The sequence below is a fragment of the Balaenoptera ricei genome, chromosome 4 (genome assembly GCF_028023285.1).
Source record: "Balaenoptera ricei isolate mBalRic1 chromosome 4, mBalRic1.hap2, whole genome shotgun sequence".
NCBI classification, from domain to species: Eukaryota; Metazoa; Chordata; class Mammalia; order Artiodactyla; family Balaenopteridae; genus Balaenoptera; species Balaenoptera ricei.
In genome coordinates, this window is record NC_082642.1 from 89824329 (window position 1) to 89845128 (window position 20800).

The 20800-nt window shown below is 59.1% G+C and overlaps 1 protein-coding gene across 14 annotated transcripts in view; it reads left to right on the forward strand.

Annotated features, from left to right (window-relative positions):
- TNK2 (tyrosine kinase non receptor 2) overlaps positions 1–20102 on the forward strand; it is a 42497-nt gene extending 22395 nt beyond the window's left edge. For 5 of the 14 annotated variants that reach the window (XM_059920879.1, XM_059920882.1, XM_059920884.1 and 2 more), the window contains 15 exons: positions 512–692; positions 1736–1806; positions 3715–3936; positions 5036–5188; positions 5691–5968; positions 7432–7558; positions 7963–8109; positions 8193–8287; positions 13347–13541; positions 14935–15026; positions 15649–15768; positions 16428–17773; positions 17874–17969; positions 18139–18266; positions 19296–20102. In XM_059920879.1, coding sequence (XP_059776862.1) covers positions 512–692; positions 1736–1806; positions 3715–3936; positions 5036–5188; positions 5691–5968; positions 7432–7558; positions 7963–8109; positions 8193–8287; positions 13347–13541; positions 14935–15026; positions 15649–15768; positions 16428–17773; positions 17874–17969; positions 18139–18266; positions 19296–19302 — 3258 coding nt within the window. In that variant the 3' untranslated portion in view covers positions 19303–20102. The other 9 variants (XM_059920878.1, XM_059920883.1, XM_059920881.1 and 6 more) reach the window with 7 other exon arrangements.
- The last annotated feature ends 698 nt before the right edge of the window (positions 20103–20800 follow it).

Genomic DNA, 20800 nt, shown 5'->3' on the forward strand with positions numbered 1-20800 from the left:
GAAAGGAAAGTAGCTAGAGCTCATCTAGTCCCTGTGGGGTCCATCAGGTCTGGGGAGCTCATGGATGGGTCTCAAGGGACACTGCACCCCCAAAAGTTTTGTAATTAAAACATTATGAATAAGGATGCATATATTTTCCTGGAGACACAATCGATAGTTTCCATCAGATTCTCAAAGGCCTTGTGACAACAGGAGAGTTTAAGAGCCAGTAGGGAACCGGAGAACAGAGTTTGATCTCCGGTCACTCGGCCATGGATGGCAGATTTGGGGAGTAAGACCCTAACTCCGGGGCCTGGGCTGTGTCCCAACTGCCCTGATTCTACCCTTGTTGCCATAGGAGGAGGACAGGTGGCTACAGGCTCTTCTGTACAGCTGTTTTGGGGAGCAAGAAGGTGGTTTGAGTCCTTCCCCACAGCACATAGTAGGATGTGGGTGAGCCCAAGGCAGAGGCAGGGTCGCCTGTTACCCCCCTGCATCCCGTGGTCCCTGAGCCATTCTTCTCTCCCCGCAGAGGCTGGGGAGCAGCAGCATGCAGCCGGAGGAGGGCACAGGCTGGCTGCTGGAGCTGCTGTCCGAGGTGCAGCTGCAGCAATATTTCCTGCGGCTCCGCGACGACCTCAACGTTACCCGCCTGTCCCACTTTGAGTATGTCAAGAATGAGGACCTGGAGAAGATTGGCATGGGCCGGCCTGGTAGGTGGGGGCATTGGCCTCGCCTGTCGTCGTCCCACTGACCATTTACCTCCTCTGTCCTCAGGATCGCCAACCGCGTGGAAGAGCCCTCCCCCCTTTATTCCGTGGGGTGGCAGAGCTGAGAACTCTCACTGCCTGTCCAAGAGCCCCCGCGGTGGGGCAGAGGGGCATCAGTAGATGCTGCACACAGTGAGTGCATGAGAACAGTTTGCAGTTGTGAAGGTGGTGAATTGGAGTTTGAGGAATCTTACTTAAATTTCTGGCTACTCACTGTTAACTACACACTCTGTTTTGTTTGTGCGGACATTTCTAGGGTGTATTTCTTCCATCTTCTCCTCTTTTATAAATGTAGAATTGAGTCTGTTCTGAACACCAGGGGGGTTAGTGTCCAGAGGTCTGTGGAGAAGGGAAGATAAAATCCTTCAGATGATGGTTTGCTGCTTTTCTCCCCATCTCTCCCTTTCTCTGTCTCTCCTACAAAGATCTGTTCTATAAGTTGAACTCTTTTTTTTTTTTTTTCTATGTGTTTATCCTGAAAGTAGTGGCTATAGCTTCTAGAAGTCACGGTGTTCCTTGTAGAACATTAGAAACTTTTGAGTGCATTCAGCCTAAAATAGCTAAATAAGTAATAATGTGCTAATTTAGGCACTGACTTAACGCTGCTTTTAGCCTAGAGAGTTGATATCTATGTCAGTAACATAATAAAATTTTATGGGAGAAAAACTCAAAATTGGGGAAATTCTGTCCGTTACCTTGATTTATTTATTTTTTCTTGAGAGTTGGCATAAGAGCACTACTGTTCAATTTTGGTGGTTAAATACCTCCATACAGTTCGAGAAGAATTGCCTAGAAGCGGAATGCAGTGACCATCTGGTTAATGGCAGCCCCTGGTTGGTGGGGATGGCTTGTTCCCTTGGTTTCATCGTGCTGGGCAGTGTCTAGTGGTGGACTCCCCGCAGGGTGACCGAGGAAGCCTGCGATGGGCAGCAGCCTCTTGGGGGTGTGAGCGCCTTAACAGCACAGGTTCCCCTTCCTCCCCGCAGGCCAGCGGCGGCTGTGGGAGGCTGTGAAGAGGAGGAAGGCCGTGTGCAAGCGCAAGTCCTGGATGAGCAAGGTGGGTGGACAGGGAGGGACGTGGGAGGGGTGGCTCACTGGGGCCTCCTCTGGTGTCGTCCTGAGAGCCTTCCCCCACTCCCCGCAGTATAATCTCGCACTTTGTACAGACCTCCCTCCTCCGGGGTCTTATCGGGCAGGGTGCTTGTAGAGCTGCCTGGCTAAGCGTCTGTCTCCACTGGAGACAGCACTGAGCAGCCTGTGTGCAGCCTTGGCTTCACGTCCCCTCCCGCTGGGCAGTGGTGCCGGGCATGGAACAGGCGCTTGTTGACAAGTGCGCTGTAACTTGAGCCCTCGCTTTGTCTGAGTGTTGGGGCCGGTGTCCAGTGTGGGGCGGTGGGGCCGTCTGGACCCAGGACGTCTTTGCTTCCCTTGTCCCGCACCTCCCTAGTCTGTGGAGGGTTTCTCTGGTCACCGGGCCCCACTGACAGCTTCCTTCCCCAAGGCCCGCCCCCACCCCCGTTGCCCTAATTTGGGTCTCTGGAGTGGTGAGTCCCAGGTCTGACTCAGTGGAACTTTGCCCATTGTCTGGAAGACAATGTGAGAGGAAGTGAACCAGCCGGGCCTTCCCCCCCCCACTTCTGGCCTCAGGGCTGGGGAGAGGGGCGGGCAGTGCAGAACAGCTGGACCTGGGATTGGGCCGCAGAGATTTCCTGGCTGTGATCTGGCAAGGGGCTGTCTCTTGGGATCCTGTGGCCTTTTCTGGGGACACTGTCCTGGTCCCTTGCCCAGGTTTTAGGGGAGGATGGGTGTGTTGGGGCGGGCGAAGGCAGGAGGGAAGAGCCACGCGGTGTGCAGGATTCAGGGGGTCTTGGATCTACCACCAACTCACAGGAGGTCCCCAGGCCAGTCGGTTGACCACTCCAGACTCGAGGCATGTGGCCAGTAAGACAGTGCCAGCCACACTTGCCCAGCTCACCTCACGGGGCCTTGGGGAGTGTCCCTTGAGAAAAAGGCTGTGAAGGACCTTGTCAGCTGAACACTGCTTGCAAATGGAAGGGATTCCAGTTGCTGGGAGGAAGGACGGAGCAGCGGCCAGAAGAGGCCCTCAGACTGGAGACCCCTTCACCCCATACAGACAAGGCTCTGCCAACCTTGGGGGCAGGGACCAGCTGGGAAGAGGGTGCCGCCTGAAGCCGAGGCTTTGCATGCCCTGGTCGGGTGGTCAAGTCAAACTGACAGGGCCGCTCTGACCCTCAGGGCTTCCCTCCTGTCCCCTGACCTTTGGCCCCTTCCCTCTCCAGCCCAGGCTGCAGAGTCCTCTTCAACCTTCCTTCTTTCTGAGCCCTCAGCTCTAGGCCTCCCTCCAGAAGCCCAGCTGTCTTCCCAGGCCCTTCCCCAGCAAGGCCTTGCTTCATCTGCACCCCCATACACACTCACGGTCCAACCTCAGGCTCAAATTATCCTCTCCCCGGGCAGGATGAAGAGCAGCCGACGCCCTGGGGAGGGTGGAGACAGACAGCGCCAAATGGGCAACCCAGAGACGGGGCCAGGGCTAAAAATGGACAGGAGGTGTTTGTGAGGGCCCCTCGGGCTCCTGCCCATCTGCTCGGGTGAGGGGCTGGAGTCTGTGCTGGGTAGGGGTACAGAGCAGGAAGGGGGGCAGAGGTGGTGCCGGGAGTGGCTTTGGGCTACCCCTGACCCCACAGCTGGGTGTGGGACTGCAGCCGCCGCAGGCTACATGCCTGGCAGCCCATTTCTGGCACGTAGCCCGAGGACACACCGAGGCCGTGGGTTCCCGTTTGGAGGTGTGGTCAGGAGGGGGCGTGGGCCTCCAGCCAGGCCGCCCCCCAGAAGTTTGGCAAAGCCACGACCTGTCTGGCGGCCTCACCAAAGACCCAGTGGCAGGACTGAATGACTGGCTCTGGGGCCTCAGGGTTCCATCTGGCCCCTGGCTGCCTTCAAACAGGTGTTCAGTGGAAAGCGGCTGGAGGCTGAGTTCCCCCCTCATCACTCTCAGAGCACCTTCCGGAAGACCTCACCCACCCCCGGAGGCCCAGCAGTGGAGGGATCCCTGCAGAGCCTCACCTGCCTCATTGGGGAGAAGGACCTGCATCTCTTTGAGAAGCTGGGAGATGGCTCCTTCGGCGTGGTGCGCAGGGGCGAGTGGGACGCGCCCTCAGGGAAGACGGTGAGCTCTCTGGGTCCTGCAGAGCGTGGCAGGCCCTGCTCTGCCCTCTAAGGCGGACCTGTCGCCTCTGCTGGGATGTGAAGGGGGCTGGGGACAGGTCCAAAGTGGCTCACCCTGGAGCCCATGCTCAGGGTTAACTAGACACATGTTCCTTTTTTCAATTATAAAACTAATTATCATAAAAGTTTGGAGACTTAAAAATAAGAAGAAAAAAAAAAAAGCCTGTAATCCCACCACTCAGAGGAAGCAGAGTTAGCATTTACACCTTTTTTCCCCTTCAGATATTTTGTTGAATTTCTTTAAGATACAAATTTTAGATACAACTTTTTAACGCTTGCCCTTTCATCTTAGTATTGTATTTTAAAAATTTTCCCCAGAGGGAAAGATAGCGTGTGTGCAGTAAAGCATACAGTTCTTGAGTGTACGGCTCAGTGAATTTTCACATATGCATGGGCCCGTGTGACCACTGCCCAGATTGTGTTGTAGAGCAGGGGTCCCCAACCCCCGGGCCGTGGACCGTGACCGGTCCGAGGCCTGTTAGGAACCGGGCCGCACAGCGGGAGGTGAGTGGCGGGCGAGTGAGCGAGCTTCATCTGCGGCTCCCCATCGCTCGCATTACCGCCTGAACCCTCATATCCAGCACCCCCCCCCATCCTGGTCTGTGGAAAAACCGTCTTCCACGAACCCGTCCCTGGGGCCAAAAAGGTTGGGGACCGCTGATGTAGAACATCTCTGTCACCCTTCAAGGGAAGCCATTCTTCTGATTTCTGTCACCATAATTAGTTTTATGGCATTATATTTAAAGCATTTTCCTTCTACACCAAAAACATTTTTTATCGTAACATTTTAATATTCCGTCATTGTACCGGTCATCTCTTACCTTGCGGTTGCCACTTAACCTGGGCACTCCCGCGGGAAGGGGAGGCCCGGCTCACGGCTGTTGGGGTCAGCCAGCTGCCCTCCCCCTGCCAGGCCACAGGCACCTGGGACATGCTCACCCGCCCGATGAGCAGGTCTGAGGCTGGAGGGGGGAGCGGGCTGGCCCGGAGTGTGGAGGCTGGGGCCTGTCCTGACTCTCTGCAGTCCCCACTCTGGCCAGGTGAGTGTGGCTGTGAAGTGCCTGAAGCCTGATGTGCTGAGCCAGCCAGAGGCCATGGACGACTTCATCCGGGAGGTCAATGCCATGCACTCGCTTGACCACCGAAACCTCATTCGCCTCTACGGTGTGGTGCTCACGCCGCCCATGAAGATGGTGAGTACTGTGGGCAGGAGGGGGATGGCGGCAGGGAGGGCCCTGTGCCCCTCACCTCCTGCCTGTGCTGTGGTTACTCCCTCCATCCTGACGAAGGTCAGAGGTCCTCCAGATCCTGCTTTGGTCCCCCACCTGATGTGGCAGAGGGGCTCACAGGCCTACCCCGGTACTGACTGACCCCGGTGTCCGCTGGAGCTCACTTCCATCTCTCTGGATTTGGCTTGTGTTCAGCGGCAGAGGGTTGCACCCACGGGAGGGGCCGGTCCCAGAGTTTAGTTTTTGGCATTGCTAACCTGAGCCTCTTTGGGTTGCTCTTCTGGGCCTCGGTTTCCCATGTTCCCTAGAGGGGAGAGGCTTGGGAAGCTGTAGGACTCCTAGAGGTCCCTGGAGGACAGGCCAGGAAGGAGCATGGAACATGGCTCTGGCAGGCCTTAAGGGGAGGAGCTGAGGGAAGGGCAGGGCTCAGCCATGCTTATTCCTCCCTCCTCCTCCGTGGCCTCAGGTGACAGAGCTGGCACCTCTGGGATCGTTGTTGGACCGGCTGCGCAAGCACCAGGGCCACTTCCTCCTGGGTACCCTGAGCCGCTACGCTGTGCAGGTGGCTGAGGGCATGGGCTACCTGGAGTCCAAGCGCTTTATTCACCGTGACCTGGCCGCCCGCAATCTGCTGTTGGCCACCCGTGACCTGGTCAAGATCGGGGACTTCGGGCTGATGCGAGCACTACCCCAGAATGACGACCACTACGTCATGCAGGAGCATCGCAAGGTGCCCTTTGCCTGGTGAGGGGCAGGCGCTGCCGGCTCGTGGGGCCTGGACCCCACCCAGCCCCGCCCCGCCCTGGTCCCTACACACCCAGGCCTCAGAGCTTCCAGGGCCTTCCATACACCCACCAGCCCTTGTCTCTTCTGGGCCTGCGGTGCCCTTGTGTGCCCATCCATTCACTTATGCATCCAGGAATTCTTAGGGGCCCACGTGCCAGGTGCTAGGATGCACAAGGATAAGTGCTGTGGGACACATTAAGGCTTCCTGGAAGACCCAGTATTAAGCTCTTGAAATATCAGGAGAAGTTGGCCAGGCAGAGACTGGCTGGTAAGCGTGTCCCAGGTAGAGCTGGGGGCAGGCAGGGCCTTGTAGACTGATGAGGGATGTTCACCTGCACACTGGGGTGGTACCTGGCCCTGCCCTGGCCTCTGTGTGAGCTTATCGTGTGCTGAGGCCATCATGATCCTCTGCTGTCAGAGGCTCCTGAAGGAGTGTCGTCTCCTTGCTTTGGGGTGGGAGGAGTTGGTCCAGTTCTGGTTGCCAGAAAACCCTTCTAATCCAGGATGTACGGTCACCCCTAATTAATTACTGACTTTATATCTAGGATGATCACACATCCTGGATTATGCCTGATGTCCTGGAGTAATTAATAGCACCTCCTTTCATACTCAAGCGTCCTGGTATGAATGGTAAATTATAAGGTCACCATTTTTTATGCAGCCCTCTTAAAACAGTCCTGTGAAGTGAGCAGATTATTGTTATTCCCATTTCACAGATGAGGAATGTGGGGCTTAGAGCTCTTGGGTGACTCTCCCTGGGTCCCACCCGCTTTGAGTGGCAGGGCCAGCCCTCCAGTCCCATGAGATATCTCTGATTCTCCATCGAGGGCGGCTTCCTCCTTACTCCCCGTGCCTCAGTCCACCCTGGAATGAATACCCTTTGTTAGCTTCCCTGCAGTGCCATTTTTCTTCCTTACCCAAGAGGGAGCCCCAGAGAACGTGTGGGATGAGGAAAGCCGCTGTGACTGTTCCCACCCATTTTGGTTCTTCCCCAGGCCCTATCCAGATTTCCCACCCACACCTTCCTGCTGAAATGACCTAAATCCTAGGATCCTGCCCCAAATCTGGAAATTGTCATCCTCCCACCACAATTAGAAAACAGCCTGAGATCTTATCCCACCCCACTTTTTGCCCCTCCTGGAGCTGCTGACCTTCTTCCTTTCCCTGACATGGGAACGTCCTCCTCTCCCCACCCCAGGCCGTGTGTGGTTAAAAGACCTGAGCAGAGACAATTTTGTCCAAATCTGTGCACCCCGTAGTTAAGAAGTCCTTAACTTCACACTGCGCCCCCAGTACCTACTGTGAACCCAGGCACGCGGGGCAACGGCACACTTGTGCATGAGCACTCGGGGTCCACTGGTGCTGATGCAGGGGGTGGGGCTGCTCTGAGAGGCCTTCTGCTTGACCCCTGCCTCTGCCAGGTGTGCCCCTGAGAGCCTGAAGACTCGCACCTTCTCCCATGCCAGCGACACCTGGATGTTTGGGGTCACGCTGTGGGAGATGTTCACCTATGGCCAGGAGCCCTGGATTGGCCTCAATGGCAGTCAGGTGAGGGGGCTGGGGCTATGCTCCCCACAGCGTGGCTGGGGGTTGATTTGATCCTTGTCTCCCAACCTGGCCCTGTTGGAACTGGCTCCTACCTGTTGGAATCCCTGTCTCCTGTGCCGTGTGTCTGCCTCACCCCCTTAGGTAGCTGAGCAAAGAGCACGGCCCCCAGTGGTCAGGAATAGGCCGGCCTGGGCTTTTTCGCAGTCCTCCTTTGCCACAGCCCCCTGTTCGGAGGCCCCAGACCTAGGGGTGAGGGTCAGAGGCCCAGGGCGCAGGCAGAGCTCTTCTCTGGGGTACAGGCATGGCGGCCAGCATTTCCAGCTGTTCCGTGGGCTTGGGGGGAAGACGAGCGGTGAAGAGCCGGGTGCTCTGCTTGTCCTCACACTGCACCTCCCCACCACCAGATCCTGCATAAGATTGACAAGGAGGGGGAGCGTCTGCCCCGGCCCGAGGACTGCCCCCAGGACATCTACAATGTCATGGTTCAGTGCTGGGCTCACAAGCCAGAGGACAGACCCACCTTTGTGGCCCTGAGGGACTTCCTGCTGGAGGTGAGGGCAGATCTGCCCCCGGGGGCAGGGGTATCTGAGCAGGTGTCAGCCTGAGGTGGTTAGTGACCTGTCTCTGCCCCCAGGCCCAGCCCACTGACATGCGGGCCCTTCAGGACTTTGAGGAACCAGACAAGCTGCACATCCAGATGAACGATGTCATCACCGTCATTGAGGGGAGGTAGGGAGCGCGGGGGCTGTGCCTGCACCACCTTGAAGGGCGCAGAGTGGTTGGGCCTGGGACCCAGAGCCGTTCTGCCTCTCAGGTCCCCATGGCAACAGCCCCTCTCAGGGCTCCTGCAGCAAGAGGGAAGGACAGGCCTGGGTCCTCCTGAGTGCTTGGGGTTAAGTATGCAGTTGCGGTGGCTCGCAGGGGGGTTTCCCTGCCTAGCGTCTCCTCTGTCACCCTTTTCCCACCAGGCTCCAGCCCTGGCTCTGTGGGTCGGGGCCGCACTGCCGTTACGGTGGGGTGTAGGAAGTGGAGCAGCCTGACCTCAGGGCCCAACTGGGACTCCTGGACGCTCCTCCTCTTATCCTCCCCTGCCCCTCCTCTTCCCCCTCCTCCCAGGATAAGGACTCTGGACTCCCACCTGGGTGCCCTTCAGTAGCCCCAAGCAGCCCTGCCTCTTCCTGGCAGCCTCTGCCCTCCCACTGAGCCCACTGCCCCCTCCCAGGGCTCTCCTCCATCCTCTGCTGGGCCTCCCACCTGGCCTTTTTGTCCCCAGGCTGCCCTCACAGGGTCTCTTGTTCCTGCCCCCTCCCTCCCCCTCACACCTGGCAACACGTATCTGCCTGCAGGCAGCCTCTCCTGAGTCAGGTCTCCCACCTGGAGCCCCCAAAGTTCAAGCCTGCCTGCTGTGGAGGCCCCCCTACCACTCAGCCCACCCTCTGTTATCTCATCCCCAGGGTGTCTGAGGCAGTGGTTGCGGTGGGGCGGGCTAGAGGTGCCTTTGGGGTAGGGGGTGAGCCTGGAGGACCAGGAAGAGGAGCGAGGCAGAGGAAATTCCCTGCACTCCCAGCTCCTCTGACTCAGAGCCAGGCAGGGACTTCCCACAGAGCCCTTTCGACCTGGACTTCAGGTTTAGGGGTCTGGGACCTTTGGATAAACCTTGTGCCTCGTGGGGGGTTGTTGAGAGGGAGTGTTTCTGGGTCTGAGTCAGACTGATGGAGTAGGCCCTGGAGCCTGGGCTGGCCGCGGAGGAGCATGACCTGCACGCGCTGTGGCCCCAGCATCTCCTCCTCAGGCCAGGGCTCCCCCCACGTTCGGGCCCACTATCTGTGAATAAGAGTGACATCCCAGCAAGTTGGGCGGGGGGAGGTATGGTTGGGGAGTTCGTGGTGGTGGACAGAAGTAGAAAGCTGCTAGGAGAGAAGCCTGGAGGACAGGAAGGAATATGTAGTCTGTGGTTTGGAGCTAAGGGGCCAGGGAAGGGAATGCAGGCATGGCAGTCTGGGGAGCATTCTAGAAATAGGAAGATTCGGGTGGGGGCCCTTCTGGAGGTGCATGGAAGGACCTTCAGCTAGAATCTGAGCCTACAGCCATTCCCACCTCCAGGAGCCAGAGGGCCTTGGACCTGAGCCCTCTTGGACCCTGTAGTCCCCAGGCCTCTACTTCCCTCTTCCCTTGCTCTCAGTGGGGGCCCGTGTACCAGGGCCCAGTGTTTCCTAGGGGGTGACTCGGGTTTTGTGTGTTTCTGGGGCGTTTGTCTGTGGAGCTGGCACCCTGGGTCACCACTGGAGTGAGGCGGGGAACAGGAGGGGAGAGGGGAGCCGCTCCTCCTGCGAGGCCACCGTGGGCGGGCCCTGCCCCGCCCTTTCGTCACAGGCTTGGGTTGGCCCAGCTGCTGGCTCCACCGCCACTGCCTGCCAGTGTGGGCTTGCTGGGTTCTTCCTCCAGGGCCACCGGCCGACTTGGACCACAGTGCCTGCCGCAGGTCCCTGGAGCTACTCAGGAGGTGGGAGGTGAGGGGCAGGAGGCATGACAGCCGGTGAGGCTTTGGGAGTGGGCCTGTGTGTCGGTGGTACCAGAGCTTTAAATGCCCCCTTGTTTCCTTGGTGCCCCAAGTGTGTTTGTTTGTCTGGCTCTGTCTCCGTGTCTCCGGGTGGGTGGGCTCTGTTCATGGGTGTCCCTTTAGGTCTGGGTTTGTACATGTGGGTCTCGGTCTGTTTCTCCGTCTTCCTTTAGCAGCCTGGGTCTCAGCTGTCTTGTATCTGTGCTCTTCTGTTAGACTGGAATTTCTTCTTGCAGAAGCTGTCTCCTAGCCAGAGTCTGGAGCACCCTTGCCCCTGGCTCTGACTGATTCTTTAGACTCAGGGCTTCTCGGGGTACCAGGCAGGGGGCAGAGAGAGGACACCAGATGTCCTGTGAGCCAAGCTTGCGAGGCTCTGTCTAGACTGTGAGGGACAGATAATGACCACTCTTTTCCAGGGGGTCTTCTTTGGAGGCTGGGATGGCTGACAGAACTTTGATGTTCTGTTTTCACAAACCAGAGAAGGGGGACAGAGATTTTGAAATCCATGTGTAGGTCCTTGGCCTGGCACGGTCCCTGGAGCCTTTGTTTCCTGTGGTGGGTGGGAGAGGGGGAAGCAAAGGGGGTGTGTTGTCCCTCAAGGCCAGGGGCTGCCGGGGACACCTGGAGAGAAGTGCGTGGGGTGGTGTTTTGAGCAGAATGTTTAAGCCACATTTGTCAGCCATTTCTGGGCTACCTAAGCCAGGACTGGGATAAGGGGCTGAGGTTTCCAGAGGCTGGTCCCCAAGAGAGCTGGGGCAGCCTTCGGTGGTTCTTAACCCAGGCCCTGGTGTTTCCCAGGTGCTGCTTCACATCTTGCCTGTCCCAGGATGCTGTCAGGCATCCTGCTGGAGGTGCCTGTCTTTGCTGCGGGGACTTCGCCCTCCAATTGCTGTGGAGACTCTGGGCTGTTCTTGGAAGGGGAAGGGAGGTGTGGCCAGAGCAGGCTAGGTGGGAAGGGCTGGTCTGGTCCTCTCTGGGCTGCTGGTATCTCCGCCCCACTGAGCCTTGGAGGGGGACCAGTGGGCAGCGTGACGTAATGTTGGCCATCTCGGGAGTTATAATTGACCCTCGTTGGGAGGATGCTGTTTCCGTGCTTGGGATGTCATTCCCAAGGGGGTCTTTCTTATACATACTCTGCACTCCCAACTCCCCTCCCCCAGTAGCAAGGGCTGTCGTGCCTCCTGCCCCTCACCTCCCATCTCCTTTTTTGAGACTTGATGTGAGGACTCCCAGCAGTGATAAAGGGAGCCCTTTCTTCTGGGCCTGGCTCTAGCCTTGGCCATACCTGTAACACCATACCTGTAACAAAGAGAGGTAGGCTTGGCTCTGCTCTTGCTCTCAGAAGTGGGTCCAGAGGAGGCTTCCGAGTGAGGGTCTGTTAGCAAAAGGAAAGGAGCAGAGGGAGTGACCTCCTGCCCATCTGGTCTTGCTCAGGGTCCACTGGGAGGGCGTGATCACGGTGTCAGCCTGGCCTTGGACGCGAGTCTGTCCCACTCTGCACTGCTTCTCCACCTCAGTTAACGAGCATCTCTGAAGAGGTGTGGAGAGCAGAGTCCAGCGTCCAGCCATGGGCTTGGTGTCTGAGCCTGTTCCGTGGAGGGGCACGTGGGACCCAGGGGGCCCATGGGTGTTGGGTGAGAGCAGCATCGGGGTCTGGGGGCCAGGGGCTCCCCACCCTGCCTCCTTGGCCTCAGCCGGCCTGGGGGTGGGTGTGGGGAGGGGAGGCGTTTCTCTCTTTGGAATGGCCCTGCTATTTTTGGATGGGCTTTGTCCCTTCCCGGGTGTTGTCCTCTCTTCTTCCTTCCTTTCCTGCCCTTCCCACCCAGGGGGGCTGGGTGGTAATCACAGGATTGCTGTGTCTGTGGTGGCCGGTCAGCAGCCTTGCTGACAAGGAGGCTGGGCTCTCGTCCCTCCCCCTCCACGCCTCTTGGCTCCCCAAAGATTGCTGTGTTTGTGGGGTTCAACATTTGGTCTCTGGGACAGGCTCTTTGGGGGTCACACCGGCCCAGTGGCCACATCACCTCACGGAGGGGGCTCCAGGTGTTCAGGCCTCACTGCCTCCTTCCAGCCTCCACCACCCCCAACCCCTCTGGTCTGGCTGCAGCTTGGTGGAAACCTTTCTTTGTGCTCCTGCTGTGGACAGGTGATGTACAGGTTGGGGGCTGACAGTGAGCGGATGCAGCTTGGTGCCACACACGTCCGCTGCAGGAGCAGCATGAGGCTGTCACCACCTCTGCCTTAGCCCAGATTCTGTGCCTGTCCTCAGGTGTGCGTGATTCCAGCAGATGCAGGAGCCTCGTGGCCTGTTGGATTTTGGGCATTGGAAGCATCCAGGAGGGCGCTCTGTTCTTTCTTGCCCACCTGGCCCAGCTCCCACCCCCACCCCAGGCCTGGACTTAGGCTGTGCCAACAGATTCTGTGTCTGAGGTCAGAGCGAGGGGCTGGTGGTCCCATAGTCCAGCCACACTGGGAGGCTGGGTTCCCTTCTGGACCCCTTGTTTAAGACAAGAGTGGAGCTCTCCTCCCAAGGAGGTGGATGGGGGCCAGAGTGGGGGTCCCATGGTCCTGGCAGGAGGTGGTGGAAGGCACTGGAGATGTGTAAACTGGTGATGTGATAGCATGGGTTGCCCCAGGTGCTTCCAAAACTTGGAGGGCTGCCTGCAGGAGATGGGATTATGATAGGAGGGCTTGGCTCCAAGCCCAGTCCTAAGGCCATGGTGCTCCCTTGGGCTGTTGTAGCTCAGAACTCCTGGAACTGGGTTGAAGAGTGAGATCGGGTGGCTAGGAGAGGACTGGGGCTTAGCGGGGGAGGAGGGAGGCGAGGTGGTATTGTGAGAAGGGCGCTGGCTTCATGGATTAACAACTGGGTTTGAATCCTGGATCTGCTGTACTCTTTCTGGTAACTGTAGGCAAGTCACGTCACTTGTTTGAACCTGTTTCCGTATTTGTAAACTGTAGGAAAAGCTGTCTGACCCACCTAGGGCACTTAGGGTAAGGCTGCGTGCAAATACCAGGCCCTGTACTGGGTGAGTGGCAGGTCCTGGGGGGCTGCTGGGAGGAGGTGGGCTGGTGGCAGGCTACTCTGATCCTGGGGCCTTAGCCCTTGTGCTCCCTTCTGCCAAGGTGGTCAGATACCACGGCTAAAGAGAGCTTGGTGTGAAAAGGGTCCCAGTCCTTGGGACCGTCCCACCACGCCCTGGTGTTCACCATGTCACCTCTGTTGCGCAGGGCTGAGAATTACTGGTGGCGCGGGCAGAACACACGGACGCTGTGCGTGGGGCCCTTCCCTCGCAACGTGGTGACCTCTGTGGCCGGCCTGTCGGCCCAGGACATCAGCCAGCCCCTGCAGAACAGCTTCATTCACACAGGGCATGGCGACAGCGACCCCCGGCACTGCTGGGGCTTCCCTGACAGGATTGATGAGTGAGTACCGACAGGGTCCCGCCTGGGGGCTCCAGGGCCAGCAGCCCCTCTCTGGGCACGCAGGCTCTCCAGGCCTCCAAGGTCCCAGTTACAGCCGTGGGCCAAGGGTCTCTTGTTCAGCAGCTTTTCCTTGTCGGCAGAACTGGGGTTGGAGCCTCAAAGGATAAAAGGCCTCCAGGGTCCACACCTTAAGCCCCCCTGGCAAACTGGCTTTAGGAGAATGGACTTGGGAACAGCCTTTGGAAGCAGTTCAGTAGGAAAGCTTCTCATGAGCCCCGGCACTTGGGTGGCAGTTTCCCTTCTTCTGCTGGTAGTACCTGAGTCCTGGAGATGGGAGCTGCTGGCTCAGGCCCAGGGGTGCAAGGTGCAGAAAAAGCTCCCTGCGGGGAAACTTCAGGGCGCCCACCTGCCTGCTCACTCTGCACCTGGGAGGGGGGTTCAGTCTCCTTTAAGTGAAAGGATGAGGTCATCGGGGGGGCATCTGGGGAGGACACACAGGAGAATTAGTCACTTCCTGGGGGCCCCGCCCGAGGGAGCCACTTGGAGCTCCTCCTGCCGGGCCTCCGAGCCTCTGTGCTGGCACCACGGGGCTTCCGGGCAGCGCTCTCTCCTCTGACTTCTGACAGGCTTCTGCCCCCGGGGGTGAGGCGCAGCAGGCCCATCACCCCCTGCCCCGCACACCAGAGCACAGCCCTGGGAGGGTGCCCGTCTCTTGCCTCACAGGAGCCAGGCGAGGGCCTGGGAGAGCTGGGGCCGGAGAAGGCAGACACCTTCCAGAAGGCGGCCCGGCACCCTCTGCCCTGCTCCTGGCGTGCCATGGCCAGCCCAGCCCCATTCCTCTGGCCTTTAATCAGCCCCAGTGACTACGTCCCAGATCCTGAGAGTAGGCGCAGGGGTTGCAGGTGAATTGGGAGCGTGGCGGTAGCCCGGCCCGTACCCTACCTCCTGGCAGTGGGGCAGAAGGATGCCTCCTGTCCACGCTGGCTGGGGCCGTGTGGCCCAGACGCCTCAGGGCCTGGCAGGAGAGAAGAGAGTGTGCCAGCAGGTGGCTGCCGGGCATGGGTTGGGGTGCCTTGGGGTTACAGAGGGCCAGCTCTGCCCTTTTGGGGTGTCCTTAGAGCTCCTACAGTACTAGGTTTTTCAACCTACAGTCAGGAGTTCTTTCTCTGCCCCCTCTCCACGGTACCCTCCCCGGGTTCCTGCTAGATCTACAGAAGGGAGCTACTGGGGGTCAGAAGTCCTGGGCTCCAGGCCTACGTCTGCAAGGGGCTTGGATGAGATGGTTCTGTCCTCTGCCTGACCCCAGGGGACAGGCCCAGCATCTCCTCCAAGGTGCCCTCACTGCCACCGCCCCACACCCTCACCCATCTCTGACCTGCTTCTCTCCCCACAGACTGTATCTGGGAAACCCCATGGACCCTCCCGACCTGCTGAGTGTGGAACTGAGCACCTCCAGACCCACCCAGCATCTGGGCAGGGTGAAAAGTAAGGGCCCCCAAGCCCTGGTCCCCTAGTTCATCAGCTGCCCAGGAAGGGATGCTGTCTCCTCAGACCACCCCGAGCTGGCTGTTCCTGCTCTGGGGCGGTTGGGTCGGGGCAGCAGGGGGACAGCTGTGTCCCTGGCTCCGGCTGGGCGTGGGGCGGACGGTGAGAGGCAGCTGTATCCGCCCAGGTGGGCACCCTCGGTCTGGCCCGCACTGGCCTGCCCGCTCAGCTTCCCTCCTCCCTCCTCCTCCCCGCCGTGCTCAGATCCTGGCTCTCCTCACTCCCCCTAATCCTGCTCTCCTCTCCTGCCAAAACCACCCCACGGGCTCCATCTTGGCCAGGAGCCTCATCCATCTCCCGGATCCAGGGCCTGTCGCTCCGGAACATAGTTTTCCCATCCTGCCGCCCCATTGCTTCCCATTGCTGCTGGGTTTGTACATTCACTTGCCCCCATTCACATCTCTCTCTCTCTCTCTCTCTCTCTCTCTCTCTCTCTCTCTCTCTCTCTCTCTCCACCCCCTCCCCCCTCCACACTCTGCCCTCTTGTCTGACTCTGTCTCCCCTCCCTTGTCCTCTCTCCCTTGCTCTGCCCCTTCTACTCTCCGCATGACCTTTCTCGCAGGGGAGCCTCCACCTCGCCCTCCTCAGCCTGCCATCTTCACTCAGAGTAAGTGGGGCTGCTCTTGGTGCCTTGGCCCCCGCCCCCGCCCCCTCTCTCCTCTCATTTCTCTCCTCCTGGAAGGTACAGAGCCCTGGCCTGCCGGCTGGTGGGAGGGGAAGCGGGTGTGTGCTGTGAGCTTTTGCTGCTGACCTGGCCCGGCATGCCTGCCTCTCCCCCCACCCCCAAAAGCCTGGGCTTCTGGAACAAGAGTGTGGTCCTGGCGCCCACTCTGCCGCTGTCCGCCATTGCCTGGCCCTGCCTCACTTCCTTTGGGACCTGCAGAGGCCGCGTCTGGGCTTTATGCCAGTTGATCAGGAGCTCTGTCCTCTCTAAGGATAGCTCCTATTGCCCTTGATGGTGGGAGATTGCCCATAGCCCCCTGCCTGCACTAATGGTGTGCCGTAATGGGGTAGGGATTACTAACCGGGGCTCAGGAGCTGGGGTATATGGGGTCTTGTGTTGATGGAGGGGTGTCAGAGGCAGGCAGGTGTGGGGTGTTGCTTGCTCTAGCTGAAATGGAGGGAGGGGCTCGCCAGGCCCCATAGAGGGCTGCCAACCACCGGCGCAGGATCTGCCCTCCTGTTGAATGGGGTCTGGGTGCGCAGAGAATTCTGGCGGCTGAGGGCCGACCTCTGCGGGAATTGGGAGTGGGGAGTTGGTGGGCTGTCTTCCCCACACCCCACCTTTCCCATCGGCCTGCCTGACGCCGCCTCCCTGTTGGGGTCTACCTTCCATCGCAGAACCAACCTACGACCCTGTGAGTGAGGACCAAGACCCCCTGTCCAGCGACTTCAAGAGGCTGGGCCTGCGGAAGCCAGGACTGCCCCGTGGGCTGTGGCTCGCGAAGCCCTCGGCCCGGGTGCCGGGCACCAAAGCGGGCCGCGGGAGCAGTGAGGTCACGCTCATCGACTTTGGTGAGGAGCCCGTGGTCCCGGCCCCGCAGCCCTGTGCGCCCTCACTGGCGCAGCTGGCCATGGATGCCTGCTCCTTGCTGGACAAGACCCCGCCGCAGAGCCCCTCACGGGCGCTGCCCCGGCCCCTGCATCCCACGCCGGTGGTGGACTGGGATGCGCGCCCGCTGCCCCCGCCTCCTGCCTACGACGACGTGGCCCAGGATGAGGATGACCTTGAGGTCTGCTCCATCAACAGCACCCTAGTGAGTGCAGGGGTCTCTGCTGGGCCCAGCCAGGGCGAGACCAATTACGCCTTTGTGCCTGAGCCGGCGCGGCTCTTCCCTCCCCTGGAGGACAACCTGTTCCTCCCGCCTCAGGGTGGGGGCAAGCCGCCCAACTCAGCGCAGACCGCAGAGATCTTCCAGGCGCTGCAGCAGGAGTGCATGCGGCAGCTACAGGTCCCGGCCGGCTCTCTGGTCCCCTCGCCCAGCCCGGTGGGCGACGACAAGCCCCAGGTGCCCCCCCGTGTGCCCATCCCCCCGAGGCCCACGCGCCCACGTGGGGAGCTGTCTCCAGCCCCCTCGGGCGAGGAGGAGATGGGGCGGTGGCCTGGACCTGCCTCCCCTCCCCGGGTACCACCCCGGGAGCCCCTGTCCCCACAAGGCTCCAGGACCCCCAGCCCCTTGGTGCCACGCGGCAGCTCCCCGCTGCCACCCCGGCTCTCCAGCTCACCTGGGAAGACCATGCCCACCACCCAGAGCTTCGCCTCAGACCCCAAGTATGCCACACCCCAGGTGATCCAGGCACCTGGCCCCCGGGCTGGCCCCTGCATCTTACCCATTGTCCGCGATGGCAAGAAGGTCAGCAACACCCACTACTACCTGCTGCCTGAGCGCCCACCCTACCTGGAGCGCTACCAGCGCTTCCTACGTGAGACCCGGAGCCCCGAAGAGCCGGCCCCCATGCCTGTGCCCCTGCTGCTGCCCCCTCCCGGCATCCCAGCTCCTGCTGCCCCCACTGCCACCGTTCGACCAATGCCTCAGGCTGCCCCAGACCCCAAGGCTAACTTCTCCACCAACACCAGCAACTCAGGGGCCCAGCCGCCAGCCCTGAGGGCCACTGCTCGGCTGCCACAGAGGGGCTGCCCCGGGGACGGGCCAGAGGCTGGAAGGCCAGCAGACAAGATCCAGATGGTGAGTAGTGGGCCTGGCTACAGGGTGAGGAGGGGCAGGGGCCCGAGGGACCCAGAGGAAGGGGCCCGAGTGGTGCTGACGGGTGGGTGGGTGTGCCCAGCTGCAGGCCATGGTGCATGGGGTGACCACAGAGGAGTGCCAGGCGGCCCTGCAGAGCCACAGCTGGAGCGTGCAGAGGGCTGCCCAGTATCTGAAGGTACCACCACCTCCTGCCCACTCTGGCTTTCAGGGACCCTGAAGACTGGTTCTGCGGCTCTCCTCCAACCCTCCTGCTCCCTGCCCCCACCCTCACTCTCCTCTGTCCCGCCCTGGTCCGGCACCCCTTGGCCCCAGTGTGTCCCACGGCACCACCCTCTGCTCCTCAGGTGGAGCAGCTCTTTGGTTTGGGTCTGCGGCCGCGAGGCGAGTGCCACAAAGTGCTGGAGATGTTCGACTGGAACTTGGAGCAGGCTGGCTGCCACCTGCTGGGCTCCTGCGGCCCAGCCCACCACAAGTGAGCAGACCTTGCCCCTGCCACCTTCCTGTCCCCGGGGTGTCCTGGAGCAGTCACTCTGGGAAAAGCCGACAGCTCACAGCCACACACGGCCAGACACAGGGCTCCAGGCGGGAGGAGGGAAAGGGGTCCCGATCCCAGGACACAGACAGTTCTCGGAGAAAACAGCTTCTCCTAAGCACGTTTATCTAGACTTCATAGCTGCTTTGTTCAAATGAGCTAATGAGTAAAAGGAATTGGAGCCTCTCTGGTTGCAGGGGGCTTGCTTCCTGACCGGGCTCCAGTGAGAAGCAGTTTAGGATCCAGTGGTTTAAACAAATCTCTCTCACCTCTTCATTTCCTATTGCAGTTTAAAGTAACAAAGATTTAATGCCTTTTTAAAGGAAAAAAAAAAAAATCCATTACTTTCCTATAAAAAATGCATGTACGTGTTTATATAACAAAATATATAGATACATAAATAGCATACTTGATATAGAGTATAAATACATACAAATGAAAGTTTTATCAAGTCAAAAAGTGAAATCCTTCCCTGGGGGGCGCTGGCGGGGCGGGTGTGTCGGATTCCTCTGGCGGCAGACAGCTTGAGCTGGAGCCCAGCCTTCTCACACGTGGCGTCAGCTTATGCTCCTTTCCTGACCTCTCAGGGTCCTCATCTGTAAAACGTGTGTAAATGATAGTGCCTACCTCGTAGAACTGGTTAGGAGAATTAATGAGGGATGCGCCGCACAGCAAGTGTCTGGCCCGTGGGACGCCATCACTGAATGTTGGCCGTTACCTCGTGGTTATTCTTACTGATTTGCCTCCGTTACTCTAATACACGATACGGCTGGTCTCTTATTCTTAGTTTATTAAAGAAGTCATCCCAGGATGCTAAATTCCAAAATTAGTGCCTAGAACCACCAGTTTTCAACCGATTTGGCTGACCCTGAGAGGCCCCTCTCGCACCCACCCACACTGGACATTCCATACTCTGCTGCACCGACCCCTGTTGATGGAAGGGCTTTCTGGTTGTTTCCCATCCTTTAGGCGCTGAGATGTCTGGAGACCCAGAGGATCTGCCCTGAAGGAATCATTTGAGCCTGTCCATCTGACGAGGGTGGGGAGATGCCCTGCCAGGCCTGGAGGACCTGCTGCACCTGCTGCTCCCAGTGGCAGAGCGAGGCCAAGGCAGCAGGAGGCTGGGAGCCCCGCCTTGCCTGTCCCTCCCTCACCCAGCGCTGTCCCTGCAACTTCGGAGCTCTCAGTGCACCCAGCCGAGGTGCAGGAGGGAGCCTCTTGAAGGCAGGCCTGGGGGCGGCCTCAGCAGGCCCTGTGGCTGACCTGCCTCTGGCTTCAGTCCCTGGTGGGGCCTGTAGCTGAAATGTGTTGCCAGGCCCTGCCGGCGGGGAAGCCAGGCTTGACCCCGGGCAGGGAGGATGTGTTGGCCGTGCAGAAAGGTGGAACAGCACCCAGGGTGTGGGGCGGCGGCCCTCCCCAGGGAGCCCCTGGCGGCAGTTGACGTGTCGGACAGAATGTGACTTGTGGCCTCACCATGGACATGTTAAGGGACTTGGCTGGTGTTAGGATCTTGTGCCTGGAAATAGCCTGAGGTGGCTCAGGTAGCAGAGCTAGGGTGCCAGATCGTTCTCTGGCAGGGACCAGGGCCCAAGGCCCCAGGGTTGGAAGGAGACCAAGGGGGCAGCTGCCCTGGAGGGACACCAGTGCTTCCTCTTTGACCCAGCTCTTCCCCTGTGCTGTTCTTTGTTTTCCCACCAGCCTCTTGCCAAAGTTGCTGCCCCGGCTATGAATATCTGCTTCTTCCAGAGAAATAAAGTTAGTTTCTATTTTATGTTACTTATTTGTGTCTGCCTGCTTCTTTGCCTCTTTGTCAGCGGCCTGAGGCTCCTGGGCTCCCCAAGCCACTGCCATCTGTCCCAGGCCACAGGCCCTGTAGTGCCACCTGTTGACGGAGGGGGCAAGTGCAGGCCTGGTTGACCGTAACGGGTCTCTCCCCTTCCGGGGCTGGCAGTGGGCAGAGCCCACTGATGTCTCTGATGTTCCAGGAGGCAGGATATACCGCAGGATATACCACAGGACAGAGTACAGTAACTCAATTAGCGGGAGCTAAGCCAGAAACTTTCAGAACATGGAAGGACTCAATATGTATAAGTATTTTAATTTTCTTTTTCTGAATAGCTAATAATTCACATGGTTCAAAATTCAGAAGGTACTAAAGAGTATACAGTGAAATTCCCCACCCCAGCTGCCACCTCCCCTCTCCAGAGGCTGCCTTTATCATCAGTTTCCCGTGTGTTTCTAATTATTTTCACTATTTTGAAGAGCTCCATAGCCTTACTGAAAGAACTCTTGTTTAGGGTTGCATGGATATGGTTTTACCATAATCTATTTAACCAGGCCCCTTTGGATGGAGGGGTATTTGGTTGTTTCCAGTCCTTTGCAGTTATAGCCATTGCATCAATAAATGGCGAATGTGGGTTATTCCTTACTTGCAAGGCAATCTGAAGGATGAGTTCCCAGAAGCGGCGCTCCTG